Source organism: Schistocerca serialis, chromosome 5, assembly GCF_023864345.2.
Source record: "Schistocerca serialis cubense isolate TAMUIC-IGC-003099 chromosome 5, iqSchSeri2.2, whole genome shotgun sequence".
Lineage (NCBI taxonomy): Eukaryota > Metazoa > Arthropoda > Insecta > Orthoptera > Acrididae > Schistocerca > Schistocerca serialis.
The window spans coordinates 833,441,893-833,467,397 of record NC_064642.1 but is presented as its reverse complement, the minus strand read 5'-3'; the positions used below and the strand labels follow the sequence as shown (position 1 = coordinate 833,467,397).

General features: G+C 43.5%; 1 protein-coding gene across 2 annotated transcripts in view; it reads left to right on the top strand.

Moving 5' to 3' along the window:
- Positions 1 to 25,176, top strand: part of LOC126481547 (39S ribosomal protein L41, mitochondrial) — an 86,640-nt gene extending 61,464 nt beyond the window's left edge. Inside the window, exons 2-3 of one of the 2 annotated variants that reach the window (XM_050105381.1) lie at positions 5,777 to 5,909; positions 24,794 to 25,176. In XM_050105381.1, coding sequence (XP_049961338.1) covers positions 5,777 to 5,909; positions 24,794 to 25,049 — 389 coding nt within the window. In that variant the 3' untranslated portion in view covers positions 25,050 to 25,176. The remainder of the gene's footprint in view (positions 1 to 5,776; positions 5,910 to 24,793) is intronic. The other variant, XM_050105382.1, reaches the window with a different exon arrangement.
- The last annotated feature ends 329 nt before the right edge of the window (positions 25,177 to 25,505 follow it).

The window sequence follows — 25,505 nt, the reverse complement described above, 5'->3', positions numbered from 1 at the left end:
CATTACATTATTTTTTCAGATTTCAAAAAACTGTGTTTTTGCTCCATGGGCCATATTCTATAGGTTAAGAAAGTGGATTGCTTTTTTATTTCAGATAACATTTGCAGACTGCTGGATTTCCGTCATGGATACACCTCATTTTGGACATAGCAACTTCAAACTTCTCAAATGGTGGGGCTTAATGATTGAATTTCTTTTTTAAAAAAGTGAAAAATGTTGTCCAAGAATCAATAAATGATGTGCAAAAAAATTTACATTGATTGCTTCATTGATGCTTCAAAAAAAGAAAAAAGGGAAAAAAGTTGTAGCTTATGTTATACTCTATGGACTCTTTACCACTACAACAAAAACAGCTGCGTTTGGAGTGGTGCTATGTCTGGGAAGCATTGACCGCTGATGAATGACAGTGTGTTATGTTAGTGATGAATTGCAGTTTTACATTACCTCAGAAGACCATTGGTGAATATGGTGGCAACCTGGGGAGGCACAGTAATGTTACTCTTAATGCCAAGGCGTGGGGAGCCATTGGCTATAACTTCAGGTCATGGCTGGTAATCATTAAGTGAAGTCTGATAGCACAATGATAATCGTGCATATTTGGCATCCTCATGTGCTACCTCTAATTCGCCAGTATTGTAGAGCTCATCCACGCCCAGCACATGTGTGTCGAACGAGATCCCCCCGACCTGCCCCTCATATAACTTGTGGGGCCAGATCAGACATCAACTCTGTGCTAGTGCCAATATGCAGTGCCAGTTACACCAGTTGTTGGCCAGCTCACCTCCAGAGAGGCTTTATGACACCCTTCCCAGTGCTTGCATCCAACATTTAAAGTTTTTCTAGCTTCCTCCTCCTGTTTTGTGTGTTTCACTTTCTTTAATGTGTCTTGATGATTATACACATTTCGTCAAGGTTATCTTCTGCACACAAAAGAAGAAACAGAAGACCATATCAAGGAATATGTAAGTGAAAGTGAAGCTTATTTGTCTTAAGACAAAAAAATGCTGGAGAAGGGTACAGAAGTACTAACTTCAAAGAATGGCCCAAAAAAGAAAGGTGTAGTGATTGATTGCAGTATTAAAGAGCTACCTTAACTTAATGGTAAAACAGAAAGAATAAATCTTACTTCCATGAACAAAGTAAGAACCATGTTATTTGATTAAAAAATTGGAAACTACAGCAGAGGATGTGACTCCAGGGTAAATGTGTTGTAGTAGAAGACCAAATTTGTCGAGATTGGGTATTTTTGGAGCTGTGCTGTTCTCAAAGAACTTGAGTTAAAAAACACCTTGAGTGTAAGAGGTGAAAGAGATGTTCTTGTAAGATATACAGACATTGGTTATGTCATATGGCATCCTAAGACTGGGAAATTTTCTAAAATAAAAGATGTTGAGTTTACTCATCGGTATGAAAACCAAAAAAGAGGAAGTCAAAGAAGAAGGTCCAGGAGAAGAAACAGAGAAACTCCAGAAGAAGATAAAAAATATATCAAGAAAAAAATGTTAAATACATTTGCCAAAGAGATGTGATGATCATGATGCTCACTTACAAGAACTGCATTGAAGTTGAAGACAAGGAAAACTGGATAAAGATTGTAAATGAAGAGAGAGACTCATCAAAGACAAATGAGACATGGACTCTGAAGGATAAAGAAATTGCTCATGGGAAATAAATAATTACGGGAAAATGAACTACAAATCTAGGCTAATTGCAAGAGGATGTCAACAGAGTAAATCAAAACTGTATTTTAAAGATATGTGTAGTTCTTTTGTACAAAGTAATTCCTGGAGATTCCTGTTTGCACTTCCTGCACAAGATGATTTGATAATTATGACATTTAATGTCAAAACAGCGTATCTTAATGGTGATCCAAAAGAAAAAAATCTTTTGTGGAAGTTGCATAGGAATATAAGGCACATGGGAAAATTTGCATGCTCAAAAAAGCACTGTATGGTGTGAAATGAGCTACTTTGCAATGGAACAATAAACTGAATGAGTTTCTTAAGAATGAACAATTCAGCCAACTGAAATCCGAAACTGAGAAGAAAATATATCTTATTGTACATATTGAGGCTGCGATTCTATTTGGAGAAGACATCTATCAAATGAAAAATTTCCTGCAAAAACTGAAGAAAAAGTTTGATATTACAGTTGACAAAGAACCAACAATGTATCTTGAACTTGAAATCAAAAGGACCACTGGGTGGTGAGGTTAAGGAGGGGACTGTGGTGTGGAGGGGAAAGGATAGGAGGGTAGGGGTGAGGGGCAGTAGATTGTCTGTTTGTGGGCACATACAGGGACGAGGTTGAGGGAGGGTAGCGCAGCTAGTTGCTGTCAGGAGGTTAGGCGGAGGGCAAGGGTGGGGTGGGGGCGGGAGTTAGTGGAAAGGGAGAGAAGTAAAAAGACTGTGTGTGCATTGATGGAATAGAGGGCTGTGTAGAGCTGGAATGGGAAGAGGGAAGGGGCTAGATGGAAAAGGACAACGACTGACGAAGAGGGGTTACGGGAACGTAGTAGATATTGCAAGGAGATTTCCTGCCTACGCAATTCAAAAAAGCTGGTGTTTGTGGAAAGGATCCATATGGCACAAGCGGTGAAGAAGTGATTTAAATGAAGAATATCGTGTTGGCCAGTGTGCTCAGCAGCTGGGTGGTCCAGCTGTTCCTTGCTCACAATTTGTCAGTGGCCATTTGTGTGGACAGTCAGCTTGTCGGTTGTTGTGCCCCAGAGTGGTTGCAGCTTAGCTCGAATATAATGTGACTGGTTTCACAGGTAGCCCTGCTTTGATGGGATAGGTGACACTTGTGACGGGATTTAAGTAGATTGTGGTGGGAGGCTGTGTGGGATAGATCTTGCATCTAGGTCTATTACAGGGATATGAGGCAAGGGGTGGTGTACAGATGGACAAGCATATTGGGCAGTGGAATAGGACTGTGGGAGGGCACGATGAGAGATAGTTGAAACCCTGATGGAGAATGTGATTCAGTTGCTTGAGTCCTGGGTGGTACTGATTCGTGAGGGAAATGGTCCTCTGTGGCCAAATGGTGGGCATTTAGGAGGAGGAGGTGGTGGGTGATTGGATATATAAGGCACATGAGATTTGTTTTTGTACTAGATTAGGACGGTAATCATAGTCTGTGAAGGCCTCAGTGAGACCCTTGGTATATTTCAAGAGGGACTGCTCGTCACTACAAATGCGAAGGCCTCAGGTGGCGAGGCTGTATGGAAGGGACTTCATGGTCTGGGATGGGAAGGGACTTCATGGTCTGGGATGGGTGGCAGCGGGTGGCAACTGGTGGTTGGTAGCTTCGATATGGATGGAGGTACTGATGTAGCCATTTTTGAGGTGGAGGTCAACAAGGAAGGTGGTTTCTTGAGTTGAATAGGACCAGGTGAAACTAATGGGAAGATGCTGAGGTTCTGGAGGAGAGTGGATAGGGTGTCCTCATCCTCGATCTAGATCACGAAGACATCATCAACCTGAAGCACGATTCTGGGTGTTTAGGAAGGATCCTGCAGAGGACCCGTGAATAAGTTGGCATAGGATGGTGCTATGCAGGTGCCCATAGCCATATCCTGCATTTTTGTGTAGATAATGCCTTCTAAAAAGAAGTAATTGTGGGTGAGGATATAATTGGTCATGGTGACTAAGGAGGAGGTTGTAGGCCTGGAATCAATCAGGCGTTGGGAAAGGTGATTTCCTGTCAGAGAGGTCACAGTTCGTTGTAATTGACAGAAAGTCATCGTGTAAAACAGAAATGATTTCTGGCGTTCCCCAAGGTAGTGTTATAGGCCCTTTGCTGTTCCTTATCTGTATAAATGATTTAGAAGAAATATCGGAATGATGTGAAAAGTGGCAGTTGACCTTAAATAACGAAAAGTGTGAGGTCATCCACATGAGTGCTAAAAGGAGCGCATTAAACTTCGGTTACACGATAAATCAGTTTAATCTAATATCCGTAAATTCAACTAAATACCTAGGTATTACAATTACGAACAATTTGAATTGGAAGGAACATACAGAAAATGTTGTGGGGAAGGCTAACCAAAGACTGCGTTTTATTGGCAGGACACTTAGAACATGTAACAGACCTACTAAGGAGACTGCCTACGGTACGCTTGTCCATTCACTTTTAGAATACTGTTGTGTGGTGTGGAATCCTTACCAGATAGGACTGACTGAGTACATCGAAAATGTTCAAAGAAAGGCAGCACGTTTTGTATTATCGCGAAATATGGGAGAGAGTGTGTCAGAAATGATACAGCATTTGGGATGGACGTCATTAGAAGAAAGGCATTTTTTGTTGCGACGGAATATTCTCACGAAATTTCAATCACCAACTTTCTCCTCTGAATGCGAAAATATTTTGTTGACACCGACTTACATAGGAAGGAATGATCACCAAGATAAAATAAGGGAAATCAGAGCTCATACGGAAAGATATAGGTGTTCATTCTTCCCATGCGCTACACGAGATTGGAATAATAGAGAATTGTGAAGGTGGTTCGATGAACCCTCTGCCAGGCACTTAAATGTGATTTGCAGAGTACCCATGAAGATGTAGATGTAATGTCCAATAGTGGTAACGCAATGGGCATTTGGGATGTTAGTGTAAAGGGAAGTGGCATCAATAGTGACAAGTAGTGCATCATGTGGTAAAGGAACAGGAACTGTAGTGTGTGGGTGGAGAAAATGGTTGGTATCTTTTATATAGTAGAGTAGGTTGCGGGTAACAGACTGAAGGTGTTGGCCTATGAGAGCAGAGATTTTGTCTATGGAGGCACGGTAAGGACTTCAGGAAGCCTGTAGAAGGTAGGAGTGTGTGTGTGTGTGTGTGTGTGTGTGGGTGTGGGTGTGGGGGGGGGGGGGGGTAGAGGTGATTGGAGAGAGAGGCTCCAGGGAGAGGTTCTGCTATGTGCCTAAGCATTTCAGGAGATCCTGCTGGATTTCTGGAATGGAGTGGCAGGGTTTGTTGGGGGATGTATCCGACAGGTGGAACCTTCGTCAGCTGGTAGGATTATAAGGTTAGGATCAGTTTTTAGGTGGTGGAATGCAGTTCTTTCAGCTGATGTAGAGTTAATTTGCATGTTGGCAGATTTTGGGAATGATGGTGAGGCAAGATTCGAGGTCCAGAAACGGGGTGATTTGGGGGCTGTGGGGGTGTATCACAGTTGGATGGAGGAGTGAACTGAGTTAGGCAGAGTTCAACATTGATCTTTGGTTGAGTGAGTTTGATTGGTAGGGTTGGGATGAATTAAATTATAGATGGTTCAGCACACAATACTCTCAAACTCGGGAACAACTTGCTGACCTCACAACTAAATCTCTTCAAAATATTGCTTGTAATAGACTGAAAGAAATTGAAAGTAAAATCTTTTCTTTATCTTTATTAATTTAGGGATAGTGGACAATACTGTTTTGTAGAACATACTTTTTTAGGTGTGTGTGTGTGTGTGTGTGTGTGTGTGTGTGTGTGTTGAGATTTACAGAGTTCATAGTAAACAAAACATTTTCTGCATTAATGTAAAATTTTTGTTGGTTGCTGTTTATAATCATGAATGAAGACTTTCATACCTTTTTAGTCTAGTGGTTTTGTGTCCTCTTTTAAAATACAAATAAAAGATGATCCCCAGAATTTTCTGGGTTATCCTGACAATATCTCATAAAGTTTTCATTGTCCAACAGAGTGGAAAACTGTTTTCCTGTGTACCTTTTACTTAATTTCACTTGCTGTTACGAAGTGATGATTCCATCTTTCTTTTTGTCCCCTCCAGATTATGGTGTACGCCCCATTGGATATAAGAAAGACAACAGATTTATTATGGTGCCCGAAATGATTCCAGAACTTGTAGTACCAGATTTAACCAACTTCAAGGTAACGTTGTTCAAAATGAGGGGAGCAACAAAGTAATTATAGCGTAATTTTACAATGATCATCCATTTTTTATATGCGCATAAAATGTTTGTGTCAGTTGCTGAAAACTGTAATCCTGGATCTCACACGGTCTTTCTCTTTGTGTTAAATAAATCTGTGCAGCTAAAAATCAGTCTCTAAAAGAGTCCCATGTAAAACATTGAAATGCTTAAGTAGGTACAAAAAACTGCACTGTGTACAGGTTGTAGAACAGGCCAGTTAACATTTTTAAAATGATACTACAAGACTGTTGCTAGATGAGTGATCTAAAAAATTAATAAAAGAATAAGTTTTCAAACAACCAAGAAAGCAGTTTATGAAAAGTTTAGTGCATATGTTGTGATATGGAGTTGGAGGCATTTGGAATGAGGAATAATGACTGTGTTCTTTGGCTTGTGTCATGATCTTCCTAATTGTAGTATATTCTTCAGATTCCCCCAGGGGCTAATGGTTCTTTCGTGAGTTTGTGTGTGGCGCACACGGGGCCCCGAGCTATTACAGCTCATTCTTCTTTCCCTAGCTGCATTTCCTTCTCCCTGCTCCCCCCCTCCCTCCCTCCCTCCCTCCCTCCCTCCCTCCCTATCCCTGCTCCTTCCCCTCTCTTTTTCTGATTTATGTCAACCTGGCTATTCCCCTGGTTTACTGTATTGGTTGCAATTTTGTTCCTTTTCTCTGTTCTTTCACCCTTTTGGCGTTTTGGTCCCCACTTAAGGTTTGATCTCCACTTCAAAATTTCCTGTTTATAGTGTGAGCCATATGGTGAAGAACTCCCTCCCTAGCATTTACGGTGTGGGTTCCTCTCCCCTCTCCCTTCCCCACTGTAGCCCCCTTCCACCCTGCTAGGTCACCAGCATGTGTAGCCAGTCCGTGTGGTGGGGCTGTTATGTACCCATATGGCTGAGCCACCTGACAACACAGGGATCACACTACTGATACCTCAGCTGTTCTCTCCCCGTGTATGCTAGTGTGTAGTTGCTTGCCTTCTTGGAGCATTGGAACTCCCGGCAACGGCTGCTATGCCAGACAGCCCATGCTGTGACTGGGTGGTGCCGATGGGGAGAGCCCCTGGTCAGAGTGGGTGGTATCAGGGCAGATGCTTGGCACATGAAGAATATCAAGCTGCAAGAATCTGGTCGTTCTCACACAGACGTCTCGTCAAATGGTGAAGGATACTTAAATGCTGCCTCGTATGACCTGGCAGGCTTCTCTTCCCTGGCTACACCATGGGAGGACGGTCAGGCTTGCTGTCTTGGGCTGAAACCCTTTCACTGTTACCTCGTCTGTTCTAGGACAGATGGGGACGCATTCACCACCACAAAGCCACTGTTTTTCGCGGAAAATATCGAGGACAAGTTTGCTGAATGGAGTCTATTAGTAAGATGCGGTCGGGCTCCCTGTTGATCAAAGCTTCTTCTGCCACCCAATCCTCAGCTCTTCGTGCCTGTGATTGTCTTGGAAATGCCCCAGTGTATCACTCCTCACCAATCTCTGAATGTAGTCCAGGCAGTCATTTTTCAGAGGGACCTCATCCTGCAAACTGATGAGGAACTCTTGGCTAATCTGGAGCGGCGTGGTGTTCATTTTGTTCAGCATGTGCAGAAGGGTCGCAGAGACAAGCGCACCAATACTGGTGCCTTCATTCTGGCTTTTGAGAAGGATATACTCCCAGAGAAGGCCAAGGTTATGTGCTACAGATGTGATGTAAAGCCGTACATCCCTCCACGTATGCCGGCCGGTGTGGCCGAGAGGTTCTAGGTGCTTCAGTCTGGAACTGTGCAACCGCCACGGTCACAGGTTCGAATCCTGCCTTGGGTATGGATGTGTGTGATGTCCTTAGGTTAGTTAGGTTTCAGTAGTTCTAAGTTCTAGGGGACTGATGACCTCAGATGTTAAGTCCCATAGTGCTCAGAGCCATTTGAACCTTTTGAACCTCCACCTATGAAGTGCTTGCTTTTTGGGCATGTCTTCCTGCTCTATGGCAGACTCTGTGTGTGCTGACTGTGGCCATCCCGTCCATGGTGGAAGCCCTTGTGTTCCGCCGCCTGTGTGTGTCACTTGTGCTGACCGCCTCTCCCCTTGATCGCTGCGATTGCCTGGCTTACAAGAGAGAAAAGAAGATACAAGAATGCAAGTCCCTGGATAGCTTGTCTTATGCTGAGGCTCGCCAAAAGTATGAGAGACTCCATCTTCAACTTTTGCCTCTGTTACTTCCTTTCCTCCTCCTCCTCCTCCTCCTCCCCCCTCGTCCTCACCCCAGCCCCGCTCCTCTCCCCCCTCCACCTCCCCTGCAGTTCCCATGACCTCGCTCCCTCTCCCTGGCCAAATAACTGCCCCCCTTATTCGGCATCTGCCGGTGATCGAGCTCCCTCCCAGGAAACCTCTACACGGTGTTTCTCAGGCCAGAAGATTCTCGCCACCACTCGGTCTCAAGGTGTACCATCTGTGTGCCTCCAAGGTCGCCCGCTCTCTTTCGGTTCCTTATCTTGGGGGTGCCTGTACTCCGTGTGTCCTGCCGTCCTCCACATCAGAAACAGAGAAGAAGAAGAAGAAGAAGCATAAATCCAACTCTCCCCCTCACAATCTGAGTCTGACATCTTAAGTATGGATGTCATCCCATCATTGTCGGTGACAACTAGTGACAAAGTGACCTGACCTCCTCGGCTCCTTCATGCCTACCTTGGACTCATGCCTCACTATCATCCAGTGGAACTGCAACAGATACTATCGTCACCTGCCTGAAATGCAACATCTTCTCTCCTCTTATTCTGCATTCTGTCTCTTTTTCCAAGAAATGCATTTCCGTGATGACCACTCTCCAACTTTATGTGGTTATTGGGCATTCTGTCGGAACTCTGCTGGCCCTGGGATAACATCTGGTGGGGTCTGCACTTTGGTTTGCTCCGATGTCCTTAGTGACTGGATCCCCCTACATACCACCTTGGAAGTGATAACGGTTAGAGTGCAAATGACTCAGGCAATCACCATTTGCAATGTCTACCTCCTTCCAGGTAGGCGACTTGCTTATGTTGCACTATATCCCTTAATCCAGCAACTCCTGCCGCCGTTTCTCCTCCTTCGGGATTTCAATGCCCACCATCCACTGTGGGTGAGTGTCACATCAACAGGTCGGGGTATCCTAACCGACCAATTTATCACGGACTTCGATTTGTGTCTCCTCAACGATGGTTCCCCTACCCACTACAGTGCCGCTCGTGGCACCTTCTCTGCTATCGATCTCACAATCTCATCCCCTGCCCTCGTGGCTTCCCTACATTGCATCCCATGATGACCTTTGTGACAGTGACCACGTTCCAATGACAGTATAGTTCCCCTGCTGCCGCCAGGCAGACAAGCCCCATGTTGGGCATTCTGCAGGGCAAATTGGCCTTTATACATATCTGCAGTCCGCTTTTACACATCCCTCTCGAATTCCATTGATATAGTCATGCAAGGCATCACTGCCGCTCTTCTTCATGCTGCTGGCTCTGCTGTCCCCCATCCACAAGGCCCCCTCATCATGGGCCAGTGCCGTGGTGGACCAAGGGCCCGCAGTCACTGTCCAGGACCGCCGACGGGCGCTTGAACGATTTAAGCGACACCCCTCCCAGATCAACCTTCTCACTTTTAAGCGTCTTCGTGCTAAGGCTCGTTCCCTTTTTAAGCGGAGTAAAAACTAATGCTAGGAGCGCTATGTTTCCTCCCTGGGGACGTATGCCTCTTTATTGCAGGTTTGGTCAAAGCTCTGTAGCGTTCTGGGCCGCCAGTAACAGACAACTGTCCAGGGTCTGAACCTCCAAGGACCTCTGTGTACTGATCCATTGGTCCTCGTGGAACACCTTGCGACACTCTTTGTGATGGCATCATTATCTGCTTCCTACCCTCCTACCTTTCTCCAGCAGAAACACAGAGTTGAACAAGCCCCCCCCCCCCCCCCTCCATTTCATCCCGCACCACGTTAAGCCCTTTCACTGAATGGGAATTGGTGCAGGATCTTAGCTCTTCACGAGACACAGCCACAAGGCCAGACTCCATTTAACAATCAGATGATTCAACACTTCGATGTTCCCCAGAGGCAGCAGCTCCTCAGAGTCTTCAATTTCATCTGGCTCACGGGTGCTTTTCTGTCACAATGGCAAGACAGTATAGTTATCCCCGTCCTTAAGGCCGGGAAGACCCAATGTCTCTAGACAGTTACCGCCCCATTAGTCTGACAAATGTACTTTGTAAACTGCTCAAATGGATGGTCAATTTCAGATTATTTTGGGTACTCGAATCTCGGGGCCTTTTGTCATCGTATCAGTGTGGCTTCCAGGCAGGGCGATCTCCAACTGACCATTTACTCCAATTGGAATCAGCCATCCGAAAGGCTTTTACTTACTTCCGGCACCCTGTTGCAGTTTTCTTTGACCTACATAAGGTGTATGACATGGCTTGGCACCATCATACTTTAGTTACCTACCATGACTGGGACTTCTGTGGTCCCCTTCTGATTTTTATCCGCAAGTTATTATCTAACCAGCTCTTCCGGGTTTGAGTTGGCACTTCACTCAGCACCCCTCAGATTCAGGAGAATGGTATCCCACAGGGTTCTTTGCTAAGTGTCACACTCTTCCTCATTGCCACAAATGGGCTTGTGACCTCTGTTGGGCCTCTGGTTACCCCGGCATTGTATGTTGACGATTTTTCGATTTTTGCGTCTGATGCAGCTCCTACTCTGTGGCGTCTGCCGAGTGCCAGCTCCAAGGCACCATCCGACAGCCCTCTGCATGGGCCACTGCCCATGGCTTCCAGTTTTCCCCCTCCAAAATATGGGGTATGTATTTTTGTTGTTGACCCACAGTACACCCTGATCCAGAACTTTATTTAGGCAACCAGCTGCTCGATGTTGTAGCACGATCCCATTTCTTGGGCCTTATTTTTAGATAACAACTGACATGGCTGCCCCACATTCGCCACCTAAAGACCACATGCTTGCAGAAGCTTATTGCCCCTCGCCTCCTGGCCCACACATCTTGGGGTGCAGACCGTTCCACTCTTCTCCATTTTTACCGTGCTCTGGTCTTGTCCAGACTCGATTATGATAGTCAGGTTTATGGCTCAGCAGCTCCTTCCACTTTGAAACTGTTTGACCCTGTTCACCATTGTCGGGTGTGTCTGGCTATTGGTGCCTTTTGCACTAGTCCTGTTGACAGTCTCCTCACAGAAGCAGGGATTACCCCTCTGCACATCCGACAGAGCCAACTCCTTGTTACTTACGCAGTCGCCATTCACCAATTCCCTGAGCATCCACTGTACCCTGTGCTCTTTGCCATTGAGGGATGTCTGTCTCCTAACACCCGCCCACGGGTGGGATTGCCGGTTGGCATGCATCTCACTACCCTCTGCTGGGATCTCCATCTGCAGTCCCAGGGCTGTGCCCAGTGCCCCCCCCCCCTCCCCCCCCCCCCCCCCCCTTTGGGTCCGGGGGTTAGAATAGGCCTGATGTATTCCTGTCTGTTGTATGAGGTGACTAAAAGGAGTTTCACACGTTTCGGCCTGAATGTGATGGTCACCTGTAGGGTCTGACCTCCATTCTTCGAAATTTTACCTAACAGCAAGCCAATTGGGGAAGGGCGCCTTTCAAGGTGCATTGTGTTCATCGTGCATTGAGATCTTTAGCCCACTTTCTCGTCGTCACATTGCAGTCCTGCCCATTCTCCATCTCTTGGGTGAGGACACCTTCGTGGGTGCTTTTTCCACCATGCACTATGCAGTGCTGATTTCTGTGTCGACGATGACCATGGACTTCTTTGCACCTGATATCCAGCATGGTAGCCAGTCTGTTGTGGTGGGGCTGCCATGTACCCTGTTGGTTGTAGCCCCCTGACCACACAGGGATCGCTCTGTTGATGCCTGTGCTGTTAACTCCCCATGTTTGCCAAGGGGTAGATGCCCATCCCCCTGGGGCATCAGGACTCCCAGCAATGGCCATCCTGCCAGGTGGCCCTTGCTGCGGCTGGGTGGCACCCATGGGGAGGGCCCCTGGTCAGAGTGGGTGGCATCAGGGCAGATGACACGCAATGAAGTGTAGTCCATCATCTCTTGCTGGTGGTGAAACACCAGCACACTCTAAGCGAGAACGAGATCAATTCAACGCACAGAAGTACAACCCCAAATCATTCCCCTCCCTGCCCACACCATGGGAGGAGGAACATCAGGCTAAGGATTGCAGCAGATCATATTCGTCCCGGTACCTCGTATGTTTGAGAGCTGATGGGGAATGTTTCATGACGATGAAGCCTCAGTTTTTTGTTGAGCATTTAGAGGATAAGTTCGGGGAGTTGGAGGGCTTGTACAAAATGAGATCTGGGTCAGTCTTGATCAAGACAGCTCAAACTGGGGGATATTTCTGTAACCGTCACTTAAATATGGTCCAGGGTATCATATTTCACAGAGACCTTCTTTTGCAGTCTGACGATGAGCTGCGCACCAATTTAGAATGGCGAGTTGTACGTTTCGTCCGGTGTGTCCACCGGGGTCCGAAGGATAGTCAGGTTGCCACTGGTGCCTTCATCTTGGTCTTTGAGGGTGATACATGACCCGAGAAGGTCAAGGTGATGGTCTACCAGTGTGATGTAAAGCCCTACATCCCTCCCCCGATGCAGTGCCTTAAGTGCTGGAAGTCCGGCCACATCTTCCCGCTTTACTTCCAGTGTCACATGCCGAGATTGCGGATGCCCATCACATCCAAATACTCCATGTGCCCCACCTCCCATCTGTGTCAGCACCATTCGCCTTGCTCGCCTGACTGCAGGACTCTCCAGAAAGAAAGGAAAATCATGGGGTACAATACCCTGGACAGACTGACCTACACCCAGGCTAAGAGAGAATTTGATTGCCTGCATCCTATGCGTATGACATCGTCTGCAATGTATATCTTCCTCCAGATGGTGCAGTACCCCTGAATGTATTAGCTGCAATTATTGATCGACTCCATAAACCTTTCCTACTTCTGGGAGATTTTAATGCCGATAACCCCTTGTGGGGTGGTACCATGCTTACTGGCCGAGGCAGAGATGTCGAAACTTTACTGATGCAATTCGACCTGTGCCTCTTAAATATTGGGGCCACCAGACATTTCAGTGTGGCACATGGTAGTTACTCGGCCATTGATTTATCAATTTGCAGCCCAGGACTTCTCCCATCTATCCACTGGATAGCACATGACGACCTGTGTGCTAGTGACCACTGCCCCATCTTCCTGTCACTGCCCCAGCGTCAGGCACACGGACTCCTGCCTAGATGGGCTTTGAACAAGGCGGACTGAGGAACTTTCACCTCTGCTGTCACCGCCGAATGTCCCCACACGATAACATCGATGTGGTGATTGAGCAGGTGACTAGCACAATTGTTTCTGCGGCAGAAAACACGATCCCTCGCTCTGTAGAGTGCGCAAGGCGTAAGGCAGATTCTTGGTGGCCACTGGGAGTCGTTGAAGCAATTGAGGAGCGTCGGCGAGCTCTACAACGGCATAAGCGGCACCCTTCCCTGGAACACCTCATAGCTTGAAATGGCTCCGTGTCCTTGTTCGCTACCTTATCAACCAATGGAAGAAGGAGTGTTGGGAGAGATATGTCTCCACCATTGGGTTCCTCACACCACCTTCCCAAGTCTGGACAAAGATCAAATGTCTTTTCGGGTACCAGGTTCCAACAGCTGTCCCCGGTGTTAGCATAAATGGCGAGATATGTACCGACGCAAACGCGATTGCCGAGCACTTTGTGCCCCGAGCACTTTGTGCCCCGAGCACTTTGTGCCCCGAGCACTTTGTGCCCCGAGCACTTTGTGCCCCGAGCACTTTGTGCCCCGAGCACTTTGTGCCCCGAGCACTTTGTGCCCCGAGCACTTTGTGCCCCGAGCACTTTGCTTGAGCCTCTGCGTCAGAGAATTACCCCCAGCCTTTTGCACACTCAAACAGCGGCTGGAAGGGAATATCCTCTCATTCACTACATGCTGCCATGAATCCTATAACGCCCCATTTACCGAGTGGGAGCTCCTCAGTGCCCTTGCACATTGCCCCGACACAGCTCCTGGGCCCTATCGCATCCACAGCCAGGTGTTTAAACATCTCTAATCTGACTACAGGCGACATCTTCTCGTCATCTTCAACCGGATCTGGTGCGATGGCGTCTTTTCATTGCAATGGCAGGAGAGCACCATCATTCCGGTGCTCAAACCTGGTAAAAAAACCCGCTTGATGTGGATAGCTATTGGTCAATCAGCCTCACCAACGCTCTTTGTAAGCTGCTGGAATGTATGGTATGTCGACGGTTGGGTTGGATCCTGGAGTCACGTTGCTTGCTGGCTCCATGTCAGGGTGGATTCTGCCAGGGGCTTGTCCAATCCCAAGTTGACTCTGGGCGTGTGGTTTATGGTTCGGCAGTGCCTTCAGCGTTGCATTTACTTGACCCTGTGCACCACTGTGGGGTTCGATTAGAGATAGGAGCTTTTAGGATGAGTCCGGTGACTAGCATACTGGTGGAGGCTGGTGTCCCTCCACTGCAGATCAGATGTGCGCAACTGCTCGCCAGTTACACAGCACACATTCATAGTTCCCCTGAGCATCCGAATTACCATCTCCTTTTCCCGACTACACATCTTCCCCATCTGCGGCCCAGATCAGGGCTAATGATTGCGGTTCGTGGGTGGACCCTTCTCTCCGATCTGGAGTCCTTCCCTTTATCACCTATACTTGCGGTCTGTTTACATGCACCTCCATAGTGTACGCCTCGGCTGCAGCTTCATCTGGACCTTTTGCATGACCCTAAGGACTCCGTTAACCCCGCCACTCTCCGCTGTTACTTCCTTTCAATTCTTGATGTGTTCTGGGTCTCTGAAGTGGTTTACAGCGACGGCTCAATGGCTGATGGTCACGTAGGCTTCACATATGTTCATGGAGGACATGTTGAGCAGCACTCCTTGCTAGTTGGCTACAGTGGTTTCACTGCAGAGCTGGCGGCTATATCTCGTGCTCTTGAGTACGTCTGCTCATGCCCTGGCAAGTCATTTCTCCTCTGTACTGACTCATTGAGCAGCCTACAAGCTATCGACCAGTGCTACCCTCGCCACCCTCTGGTAGCGTCCATTCAGGAGTCCATCTGTGCCCTGGAACAGTCCAGCCATTCCGTGGTGTTTGTGTGGACCCCAGGCCATATCTGAATGCCCGGCAACGAACTTGCCGACAGGCTGGCCAAACAGGCGACACGTAAACTGCTTCTGGAGATAGGCATCTCTGAAGCTGACCTGCATTCTTTCTTACACCGCAGGGTTTTCTGGTTTTGGGAGATGGAATGGCATAACAGCACACACAACAAACTGCGTGTCATTAAGGAGACTTTGAATGTGTAGAAGTCTTCCATGCAGGCCTCTTGCAGGGATTCAGTTGTCCTCTGCTGGCTCCGCATTGGCCATACGTGGCTAACACATGGTTACCTGTACTGTCGCGAGGACCCACCTCAGTGTCGCTGTGGCTCCCAAATGACAGTCGTCCACCTCTTGCTGGACTGCCCACTTTTAGCCGCTCTGCGGCAGACTTTTAACTATTCCCAGCACCCTGCTTTCGGTGTTGGGCTACAATGCCTCCACAGCAGCTTTAGTTTTACGTTTTGTCCATGAAAGTGGGTTTTATATTTCTATGTACGTTTTAGCGCATGTTCTTTGTCCCTCTGTATCCTCCACTGTAGTGCTTTTAGGGTGGAGGTTTTAATGTGTTGCAGAGTGGCTGGCTTTCCCTTTTTATTCTCGTGAGTGGCCAGCCACTGTAATCTGCTTTCATGTTTTACTCCCTTCTGTTTCTAGTGCCTTTTGCAGTCTTCACGGTCTGTGAGTCCATGACTACCATCCTTTTTTCCAGTTTTTAGATTTGGTCTCACCTTTTATGCTTTTACTGTGTGTGTTTAATGTTCATTCTTTTATAGTTTGACTACTCTGACTGAATCCGTCCACTTTTAGCAGACCCTCATTCTTCTGTAACCCACTTTGTAATTGCGGGACTGATGACCTTACCATTTGGTTCCATACTCTCTCAGTTAATCAATCAATCAATCAGTTAATTAATTATTCTTCTTATCTCTAAGCAAGCAGTGGAATTGTTGCTCTCACTTCAGCTAACATGAGTTCCCTAAAATTTTTCTAAGATTTCATTTAAGTTCTTTGAGCACCTGTATTACTTTGTATGGGCTGTACTGACATGCTAGGATTCCACTTGTGTACCTCTGAATTTGTTACATATGTGCAGACCATCCTACTTGATAAGGAATCCAAACTCTAGATTCAGTCACACTAGCATTTTGCATATTGTGTCTTTTACACTGAAACTCAACTTTTCCAGAGCTTTCCTGTCAGATTTTAAGTCTTCCATTTGTCGTTCTTACTTTTGATTTTGTTTTTACATCCTATTTTGTATAGCTTTGCTGATTTCACTTGGATACATGAATAGATTGACTCCCGCTGGTTCTATAACAGACATGTTTATCAGTCCTTCTGCAGATATAAAGTATTCTGCTGTACAAGCTTTACATTCCAATTTTTCACCTTCGGTTTGCGGGGTCCTGTCCCTCTCTGTCTGCAGTTTTTGTTCGTAGCTTATCAATTCTTCATACTGTCCAATTATCCTCCATGACTTGTAAATTCTTTTTGACAGGCTAGACTTACCCTTGTGGCAGAATCTTTAGGTTTCTGGATTCCTGTTTCAAAAGAAGCAGCATTCAGATTTGTTGACCTATACGGATTTGGGTTTCCAGTGATTTTCCTAATTGGCTTAATTCAAATGCTGGGTGTGGTTCTGTTTTTGTTTCTCAGAGCATGTGTTCTGACACTTATGAAGTCAGCTTCACCGGGACATTAAACCTTCATCTTCCTTCTTAAATTGCACATAATTTTGACATGACATGTCTGTGGGTCAATCATGTTAGATACACAGATTATGTTAACGAGAAGTTAAGTCAAGGTTGTTATGTTGTAAGAGCTGTGAAGTCGTTACTCCAGCAGCATTAAGTACGTTCAAAATCCGATAGAAGACAATTAGAATAATAATTGGAAGTGAAATAAGGGAGTCACATAAACTTGCCTTCACAGCATTTAAGACGATCAGTGAGGTCCATGACTATAAAACCAAACTCGACTTTCATTCAAATATCAGCGTGAATCAGAATGGTCTATTCCATATAGGTTTAGCTATTCAGGACACAGTCATTTGAACAATCCCTATAGTTGTATTTACTCTGTGAGGGAATACATGGAAATATGTTACAGTGCTACATATTTTTTTATTTATTATGTGCTGTCTAAGTTTAATACATAAAATAAAGGCAACCACTCATCTACAGTTGAGTGATGTGTGGTGCATGGAAACACTCAACAGCTGGTGGTGGTGGCAGTTTTTGTGTGTGTGTGTGTGTGTGTGTGTGTGTGAGAGAGAGAGAGAGAGAGAGAGGGGGGGGGGGGGGGTAGAGGTGTGGAGGTAGAGATAGAGGGTGCATATGCTAAAGAACTTGAAAGCTAGTGTAGTGCTGTATTCTGTTGAGTGGTTGCTTTTCTACATATTATTCCATTAAGGAATTTCCATTATTGTTGCACTATCTAAGTTTGTGTTGTATGTTTAAATTACCTATATGTATCAAAATATTTGTAGTTACTATGTATCGTTTATGATCCCCCGTCTATGTGGAAACAAAATATATGATTTCTGGGCTTGAACAAATCAAATGATGCAGTCCAGTTTCATAGTAAATGTAAAAGTGCTGAAATACAGTGGCAGATCTCTTCTCTTCTTGTCTCATTTTCTTCATAGGCTGGTTCTTACAAATCTTGCAGTGGAATTATTTGAGCAACTTTGGCAAGTAACTCCTTAATGTCGGGATCCTATTTCCTCTGCTGTACTATCAGAAACAGACTATCAGTAGGGAGTCAGCTGTTTCATAAATGTATCAATGACTTATGTACATTATCGATAAAATAAAAAAAATTTAAATCTGTTGCAAATGATAAACATGAGAGACAGAAAACACATTTCTTATTCTCTCTCCGTGCCCTATGGTGACAGTTATTTGTGAATGTGCTTAAATCAGTTCTGAACATTAAGTAATTAAATGCTGTGTGTGATAATAAGATAATTTATTCTGTGTAACTTGTTTTAAGCTGCAGCATGTGCACTGGTATGAAACTTTCTTGCAGATTAAAACTGTGTGCTGGATCGAGACTCAGACAGGGGTATCAATATGTACTGTCTCTGTTGATTTTATGTTCTGTGTTACTAATATGTTCCAGGCTGTTATTCCACGTTCGAATGGATTGCACCTTAAAATCCATTTTGTCCCCGGAGGGCATTTTTAAGGGAGATAGTAGCTTCTTTGGATGTCCGATTCACACCCTGGTTCACTACTAATTACAGCTAAATTCCACTTCCGCACAGTGGCGTGACATCGCATTTTGAATGTGGTTGTCTCCTGGCTGCAGAACATGTTCCACAACAGCTGATCTGTCAGTCTCCCCTCTTCTGCAATTGCCCATGTGCTGTTCTAGTTGTTTTTTGACTGTTCTTTTTGTAATCCCCATGTATGCCTCCTCACAGCTTCATGGAATCCTGTAAATTCCTGCTTTTCCCAGTGGTTGGCAAGCATCCTTGGCTGATTTTAGTTGTTCTTGTATCTTCCTGGTGGGTTTGTAGATTATGGTGTTCTGCTTTTTCAAGATTTTTCCTGTGTGGTCAGTAACTTTCTTCACTGGAACTTTAGCATTGCTATGATTTCTATGTGCTGGTCTTAATGCTCTTTTCACCTCAGTGAAAGAACAACCGTTCTTGAGCAATACATTGGTGAGATGTTTTAATTCAGCATCAAGTGACTCTGGTTCGCAGATTTTCCTTGCTCTATCCGCCAATGTTTTTATGATGCCTCAATTTTATTGTGAGTGGTGGTTCAAATCCCGGTGTAGGTAATGTTCTGTGTGCGTTGGTTTTTGGCAAACCGTGTGGCCCAAGCTACCATCTTCTTTCTTTGAAGTCAGCACATCAGGAAAATTCAATTTTCTGCCTGCCTCCTCCTCCATGGTAAACTTGATCTTTGAATTGATCCCCGTTAGATGTTTGTGAAAATGCTCCAGTTCCTCCCTGCCATGCCACCACAAAACAATCATCCGCATACCGGAATTAAATATTTGGTTTCCTGTTCAGTTTCCAGACCCCCAGGAATTTCAATAGGAAAGAGGGCGTGAAATTGAATGACATCTGGATCCTTGTGCTGAGGAAGATGTGTACGTCTTCCACTATGGGGTGATAGCTGCAGAGGATGATGATGGCTGTGAACAATGGCCAGGAGCACTCGCATGTTCTAAACATTACATTACGCAACTGCGCGGAAGCATGCGGAAATGGAATTTTGCTGTAGTCAGTAGCGAGGCCATGCTGTGAATTGGACCTTCGATACCCATTGAAAATGTCATGTTCAAGTGAGGACGAAACATTGCATTTTAAGGTGAAATCTACTTGACCACAGTATAATAGCCTGGAGCATTTTATTAATTGTGACATTTCCGGCCATGAAAGTGCACATTTTACATGTTCTATATTAGCCTGGAGCATTTTATTAATTGTGACATTTCCGGCCATGAAAGTGCACATTTTACATGTTCTATATTAGCCTGGAGCATTTTATTAATTGTGACATTTCCGGCCATGAAAGTGCACATTTTACATGTTCTATATTGTTACACTGTTACATTAAATATCAAGACATTCTTCAGGTAGGGTAGGTGCCCATCATTATGTACTAATATATATTTTTAGCCCCTTGCTTTGCATTTGCTGTCATGGTTGATTCCCCCCCCTGCCCCCGCTGAGACCTGGAACTGTGTTAATGTGCATAATGTGAAAGACAGTTTCTGAAATTCCATATTTTACAGACTATTATAAATTAGGGACTCCTTTCGTAGAAAATAACATTTTTTTTTTTCTATTTTTATTATTAGATTGAAAAGCCAGACTAAAAAAATTCTCAGTTCATAAAACTGAACTGACTTTTAAAATCCCTGAAAATAATATGACTTTCTTCTTCATTGCCATCCTTGTCCTTTTCATGCAAGATCACCTTCACTGCCGTCATGCTGCTCTTTTTGAAGGATTTAACAGTAATGTCTTCTCTCACTCTAAACAATGACTGTTTTGTCCACTAAAAACTTGATTGTAGGTCTTTTTAATGATCCTTTTGGAATAATTCATGTTTGCTTTCATTTATCATCCATTTGTTCCATTCCTCTCTCATATACACTTCAAGTGGTTTATTTATCAAGACATCAAGAGGTGCAGTTGTAAAGTCAGTTATCCCAGAATAACAGCAATCTTTGTATTTCCCTGTCTCAGTTTCTCTTTCACAGAATTTTTCAAGTGACTACTTAAGTGATCTAGAACAAGGAGAGAACTCTTCTTTAGTAAAGCGCCATTCCTTCTCTCCCATCCTCTGTTAATCTGTAATTTCATACTAGCCTCGTCCATCCAACTCTTGTTATGTTTGTGAACACCACCATCTGGCAGTATTTCAGATGGTTTTAGTATTGTTTTGCACTTGAAAAAATCATTGCATTAAGTTTCGTACCATTGGCACAACATGAAAGGCCAACGGTGTAGTGCATTTTTTCATGACCACTTGTTTTTGTAGTTCTAGTTAGCACCTTTCATAGCAATAGTTGTGTTACGTGGCACATTGGATGTCAGAGGAGTTTCACCCATTTTCGCTTTGGCTTAGTTCCACACTGTTCACCCCCACCCCTCCCCAATGTGGAATAATATGGCGATGTGAAGACAATATTTTCTCTTCATACTCTTGTGGTATTTTGTGAGATATTTTGGTTCGCATGGTAAGTCCATGATGCTTTGTAAAACTGTAGCATGAACCAACTCCACCCATAAAATCTGTGATGTTCCACTGTAGCGCTGGCCTATAAGCATGCATTTGAATCATTTTTGTATTAATTCCAGTGCCGTTTTGACGGTGTCCTTGAATCCTTGAATCCATTTCAGTACGTCATCTCCTTGTTATGATCATTTTGCATTCACTCCTCTATGTGCACGTATAGTCTTCCTCATTTTTCTCAAATCTTTACCAACTCACCAATTACAATTTTTTTCTCCCCTGTTGGTAGAGGCCTGAAATGCTACTGAGATGCTCTGTTTCCCTGTTCTTCTGCATGTGCTCTTACTTTCAATTAATAGCCCACAGGGTATGAATACCTTTTATTTTTTTCCATTACAAAAACTAGCTACTAACAAAGATATTGTTACTGATAACACAAATCACTTTCAATTAATCACGATAAAGGATGACAGCTGAATCAGTTGCAGGATAAAAATTTATTAAAATTCTTGACCAAGGTTTCAGTATATATAAATATACCTTCATCAGAAGTAAAAAATCCTTAACAGGAAGACATTTTCATTAGAAAAACCTTAGCATCGGAAGTGAGAAACACAAAATCTTAAGTAACAGTGAAATTACCGGAGTAATACAGACACAAAATCTTTTAGTTACTTACTAAAATTACATCATGCAATGGAGATTAATAAAACAATTGTGCCAAAGGCGTTGTCAATAATTAAGATATCTTCTCCAATTGTACAACATGACTATGTGCACAGGGTCAATGAGAGAACAGTTTAGCCTATGAACTATTGAGGCAAGAGTGTGAAAGCACTAGGGCAGATGGTTTCGCCGAGAGAGGGCACTTGTGGTATGTGCCAGACACTCGCGCATATTAAAATCCATGCATACCTACATAAGCACATCAAAAATTATTAAAAGTTGTGCTAATTCAAACTTTCTGTCTTAATAAAAAAAAAAAAAATATCAGACCATTTAAAAACATTTATGTAAAATAGAAAATATGGAACCAATTTACCTGTGTCCTAGTGTCAAACAGATGAAGCTTGCGCAATGGAGCACATCTAATGAGAGAGGGCACTAGTGTAATGCACGAGAATCTCGCGTAACATAGGTGATGAAATACATACTAGCGAAAAGAACCAAAATGTTACAATAAAACGAAACAATCTGTCGTTGTGAATAAAAACATACTAGTCAATTAACCACACATACACATCGAAAATCACAAACAGCAAACATTAAAAATACGTAAAATCCCAACAAGACAGGAAAAGCGCATTTCACCGGCATCAACAAGCAATAAAACTAACTTCTAGTCAGCCAGACTACATTACATTAAGGCAAGGAGTGGTTTGGAACTGTCTAAAAAAAAATTGTTTCTAAGCTGCACCTGTTCATTAAGAACGAAACCATCTTTTAGAGACAGATGCTTGAAAATCTCTAATTCTTCGAGCAAGTCCAGTTTGCAACCCTTATTCACTTCATGAAGCAACAGTTGGTGTGGCGTATGCTGTAAGAGCCATAGATGTTCGGCAAATGTGGAATTATGTACGTTTTCCCCATTTTTACCTAGCATGTGCTCTTTATACCTTACTTTAATGAGTCTGTCTGTCCAATGTAATAGTTTGGGCAGTCGTTACAAGTAATTTTGTATACACTGGATTTAGTGCCAAGTTCTTCCCGTGCTCCAATAGTATGAATTACTCTTTGTATCAGGCTATTATTTACAGAAAAGGCAACTCTGTAACCGTATTGTTTCTGTAAAAGTCTTCTTGTCTTATATGAAACGTTCCCAAAAAATGGAATAGAAATAAAGTTACTACACTCATTCTTTTTCGCCCTGTTACCTCCTAAAGTTGAACATTTTACAGCTGTTTTTTTCTTAACAATTTGGTCAATTAATTTAGGATCGTATCCATTGTTAGTAGCCATTAATTTTAATAAAGATATTTCTTTTTCTAAAGAATTCCGTTCTAAAGGTGTGCTCACAGCATGATGAACTGCAGAATGAAAAAAGGCGATTTTGTGAGTTTGAGGATGACAAGAATCTACTGGGATAATAGTATCACAAAAAGTTTCTTTACGGATAATGTCGAAGCTCACAGTGTTACCAGATAACTTAACTTTCAAGTCAGGGAAATGGAGTTCTCTCTCATTATTTCCACTGAGCAAGGTGGCGCACTGGACTCGCGTTCGGGAGGACGACGGTTCAATCCCGTCTCCGGCCATCCTGATTTAGGTTTTCCGTGATTTCCCTAAATCGTATCAGGCAAATGCCGGGATGGTTCCTTTGAAAGGGCACGGCCGATTTCCTTCCCAATCCTTCCCTAACCCGAGCTTGCGCTCCGTCTCTAATGACCTCGTTGTCGACGGGACGTTAAACACTAACCACCACCACCACCACCACCACCACCACCACCACCACCACCATCTCATTATTTTGTATCTCTTTTGTGAATTTCATTTTCTCGTGAAAACTGTTAAAAACATGAAACAGTTGTTGTAGATCTTGGTCACTCCCTTGAAATATTATGAGTGTATCATCAACATACCGAGCATAGAAAGGAATCGTATTACACAACGCAGGATTATTTTTGAAGAAATTTTCTTCTAACGCATTCACAAAGATGTCAGCTAAGATACCAGCTAACGAGCAACCCATGGCTAAGCCGAATGGTTGCTCGTACATTTTGCCATTAAACTGAAAGTAATTGTAATCTAGTACAACCTGCAGTAGTGACATAAGTTCCGACAATTGCAACTCACTTAAAGTTCTATGTTGTCGAATGTTATCTTCGATAATCTTAAGAGTGATATCCACTGGAACATTAGTGTATAAACTTACGACGTCAAAAGAAACCAAACGAGAGGAAGAAGTGATCTCTATCGATTTTAGCTTGTTTATTACCTCAACACTATTTTTAACAGAATAATTGTTTCCAAAAACAAAGGCTTCCTTAATTTTAGTGTGTAAGAATCTCGCTAATTTATGATGTGGACTCTTTATTCCGTTAACGATGGGACGAATTGGGTGTTGACTTTTGTGTACCTTAAACTGACTTCTAAGCATAGGTGTTCTATTAATCTCCATTGCATGATGTAATTTTAGTAAGTAACTAAAAGATTTTGTGCCTGTATTACTCTGGTAATTTCACTGTTACTTAAGATTTTGTGTTTCTCACTTCCAATGCTAAGGTTTTTCTAATGAAAGTGTCTTCCTGTTCAGGATTTTTTACTTCTGATGAAGGTATATTTATATATACCGAAACCTTGGTCAAGAATTTTAATAAATTTTTATCCTGCAACTGATTTGGCTGTCATCCTTTATCGTGAAGAATTTCAACAGTTGCTGTTGCAGCCATGTTTAAAATCTTGACTTTCAATTAAAGTTCACTAGCTCCATTTGCTGCAGTGACACGTCATCGGCTAGACAGTGTTCACGGTTTGTGATGGCGAGGTGGGAGGGAGGCACTGTTAGCAAGCTTGTGAATCCTCAAAACTCGTGTTCATCACATCAGTGCAATGCTGCTGCCAGTTGGATACACTGTTGCCAGATAGAGATGAGTTTTCCGCAACATCAAACATATGGCCATTTTTAAGACTGGTGGGAATTTTAAACCAAACACTGGAAATTTTTACATTCATTCAGAGCATAACACACATCTCAATTTTGGAGGCAATTTTTCAAAGAAAAAAGTGCATCTTATAGTCCGTAAAGTATGTTAAATGTTAGTGATGGAGTTTTAGCATAAATTTTGTTTATTCATTATTTAATTTTTTACAACTCTCACCATTTAGCTAAGTAAGACCTGTTTTACATTATTAACTGTCAGAGCTGATGATTTATTGATTTGTGAAAACAATGAGTCATCTTTTTAAAGCTATGTTACAGTAGCTACTAAACTCCAAAAACTAGTATAATTTGAAAAACATTACAAAGAAAGTTGAAAGATAACTCGATTCAGTTTTTTACAGTTAAAACCTTACGTGTCTTATGCGGCTCCGGATGTCATACAGTCAGAGTTCACAGCACGTGACCTGTTTGATGCAGTGTACCGCAGGAAAATAGTAGAGGACTTCAAAAATGGAAAATTGGACTCCTCCGGAAACCCTCTAGAGCCAAGTCCTGAAGAGGCGTTGACTGCTGATGAAGCGAAGAATAAAGCAAGATCTGTTGGAAATGATATTTGTGGTGAACTACCGAGAAGTGCCCGAGAGTAGGAGACTTGTTACATTATGTGACTTGTAACACACTAGGTAATCAGTATTTGTATAGTAAGAATGTCACTGTTAATACACATTGTACACAGGCACCAAAATAAAGTTAATAATTTGCTAAAAAGGAAAATTTTATTTTATGATACATTGTCAAGCCTCATTGATTGCACACAGTTGAAATATTTGTGATTTGTTTTACAGTTGTTGAAAATGCGGCAGTATTTTTTAGCTGCTTAAGTTTTTCATGAAGAGTAAACTAAACTTTTTGTCGTCGACGGACACATCTGATTGCAGCTCTGTAGTAGCTTAAGAGGCATTAATTATCACGGTATATTGATAATTTTTACTTATGGACCGTCTGACAGCAACTGAATAAAACACTATGTTAGTGCTGTCAGATGGTCCATAAGTAAAAATTATCAATATACCGTGATATTACACGCAACTGAGGAATACAGG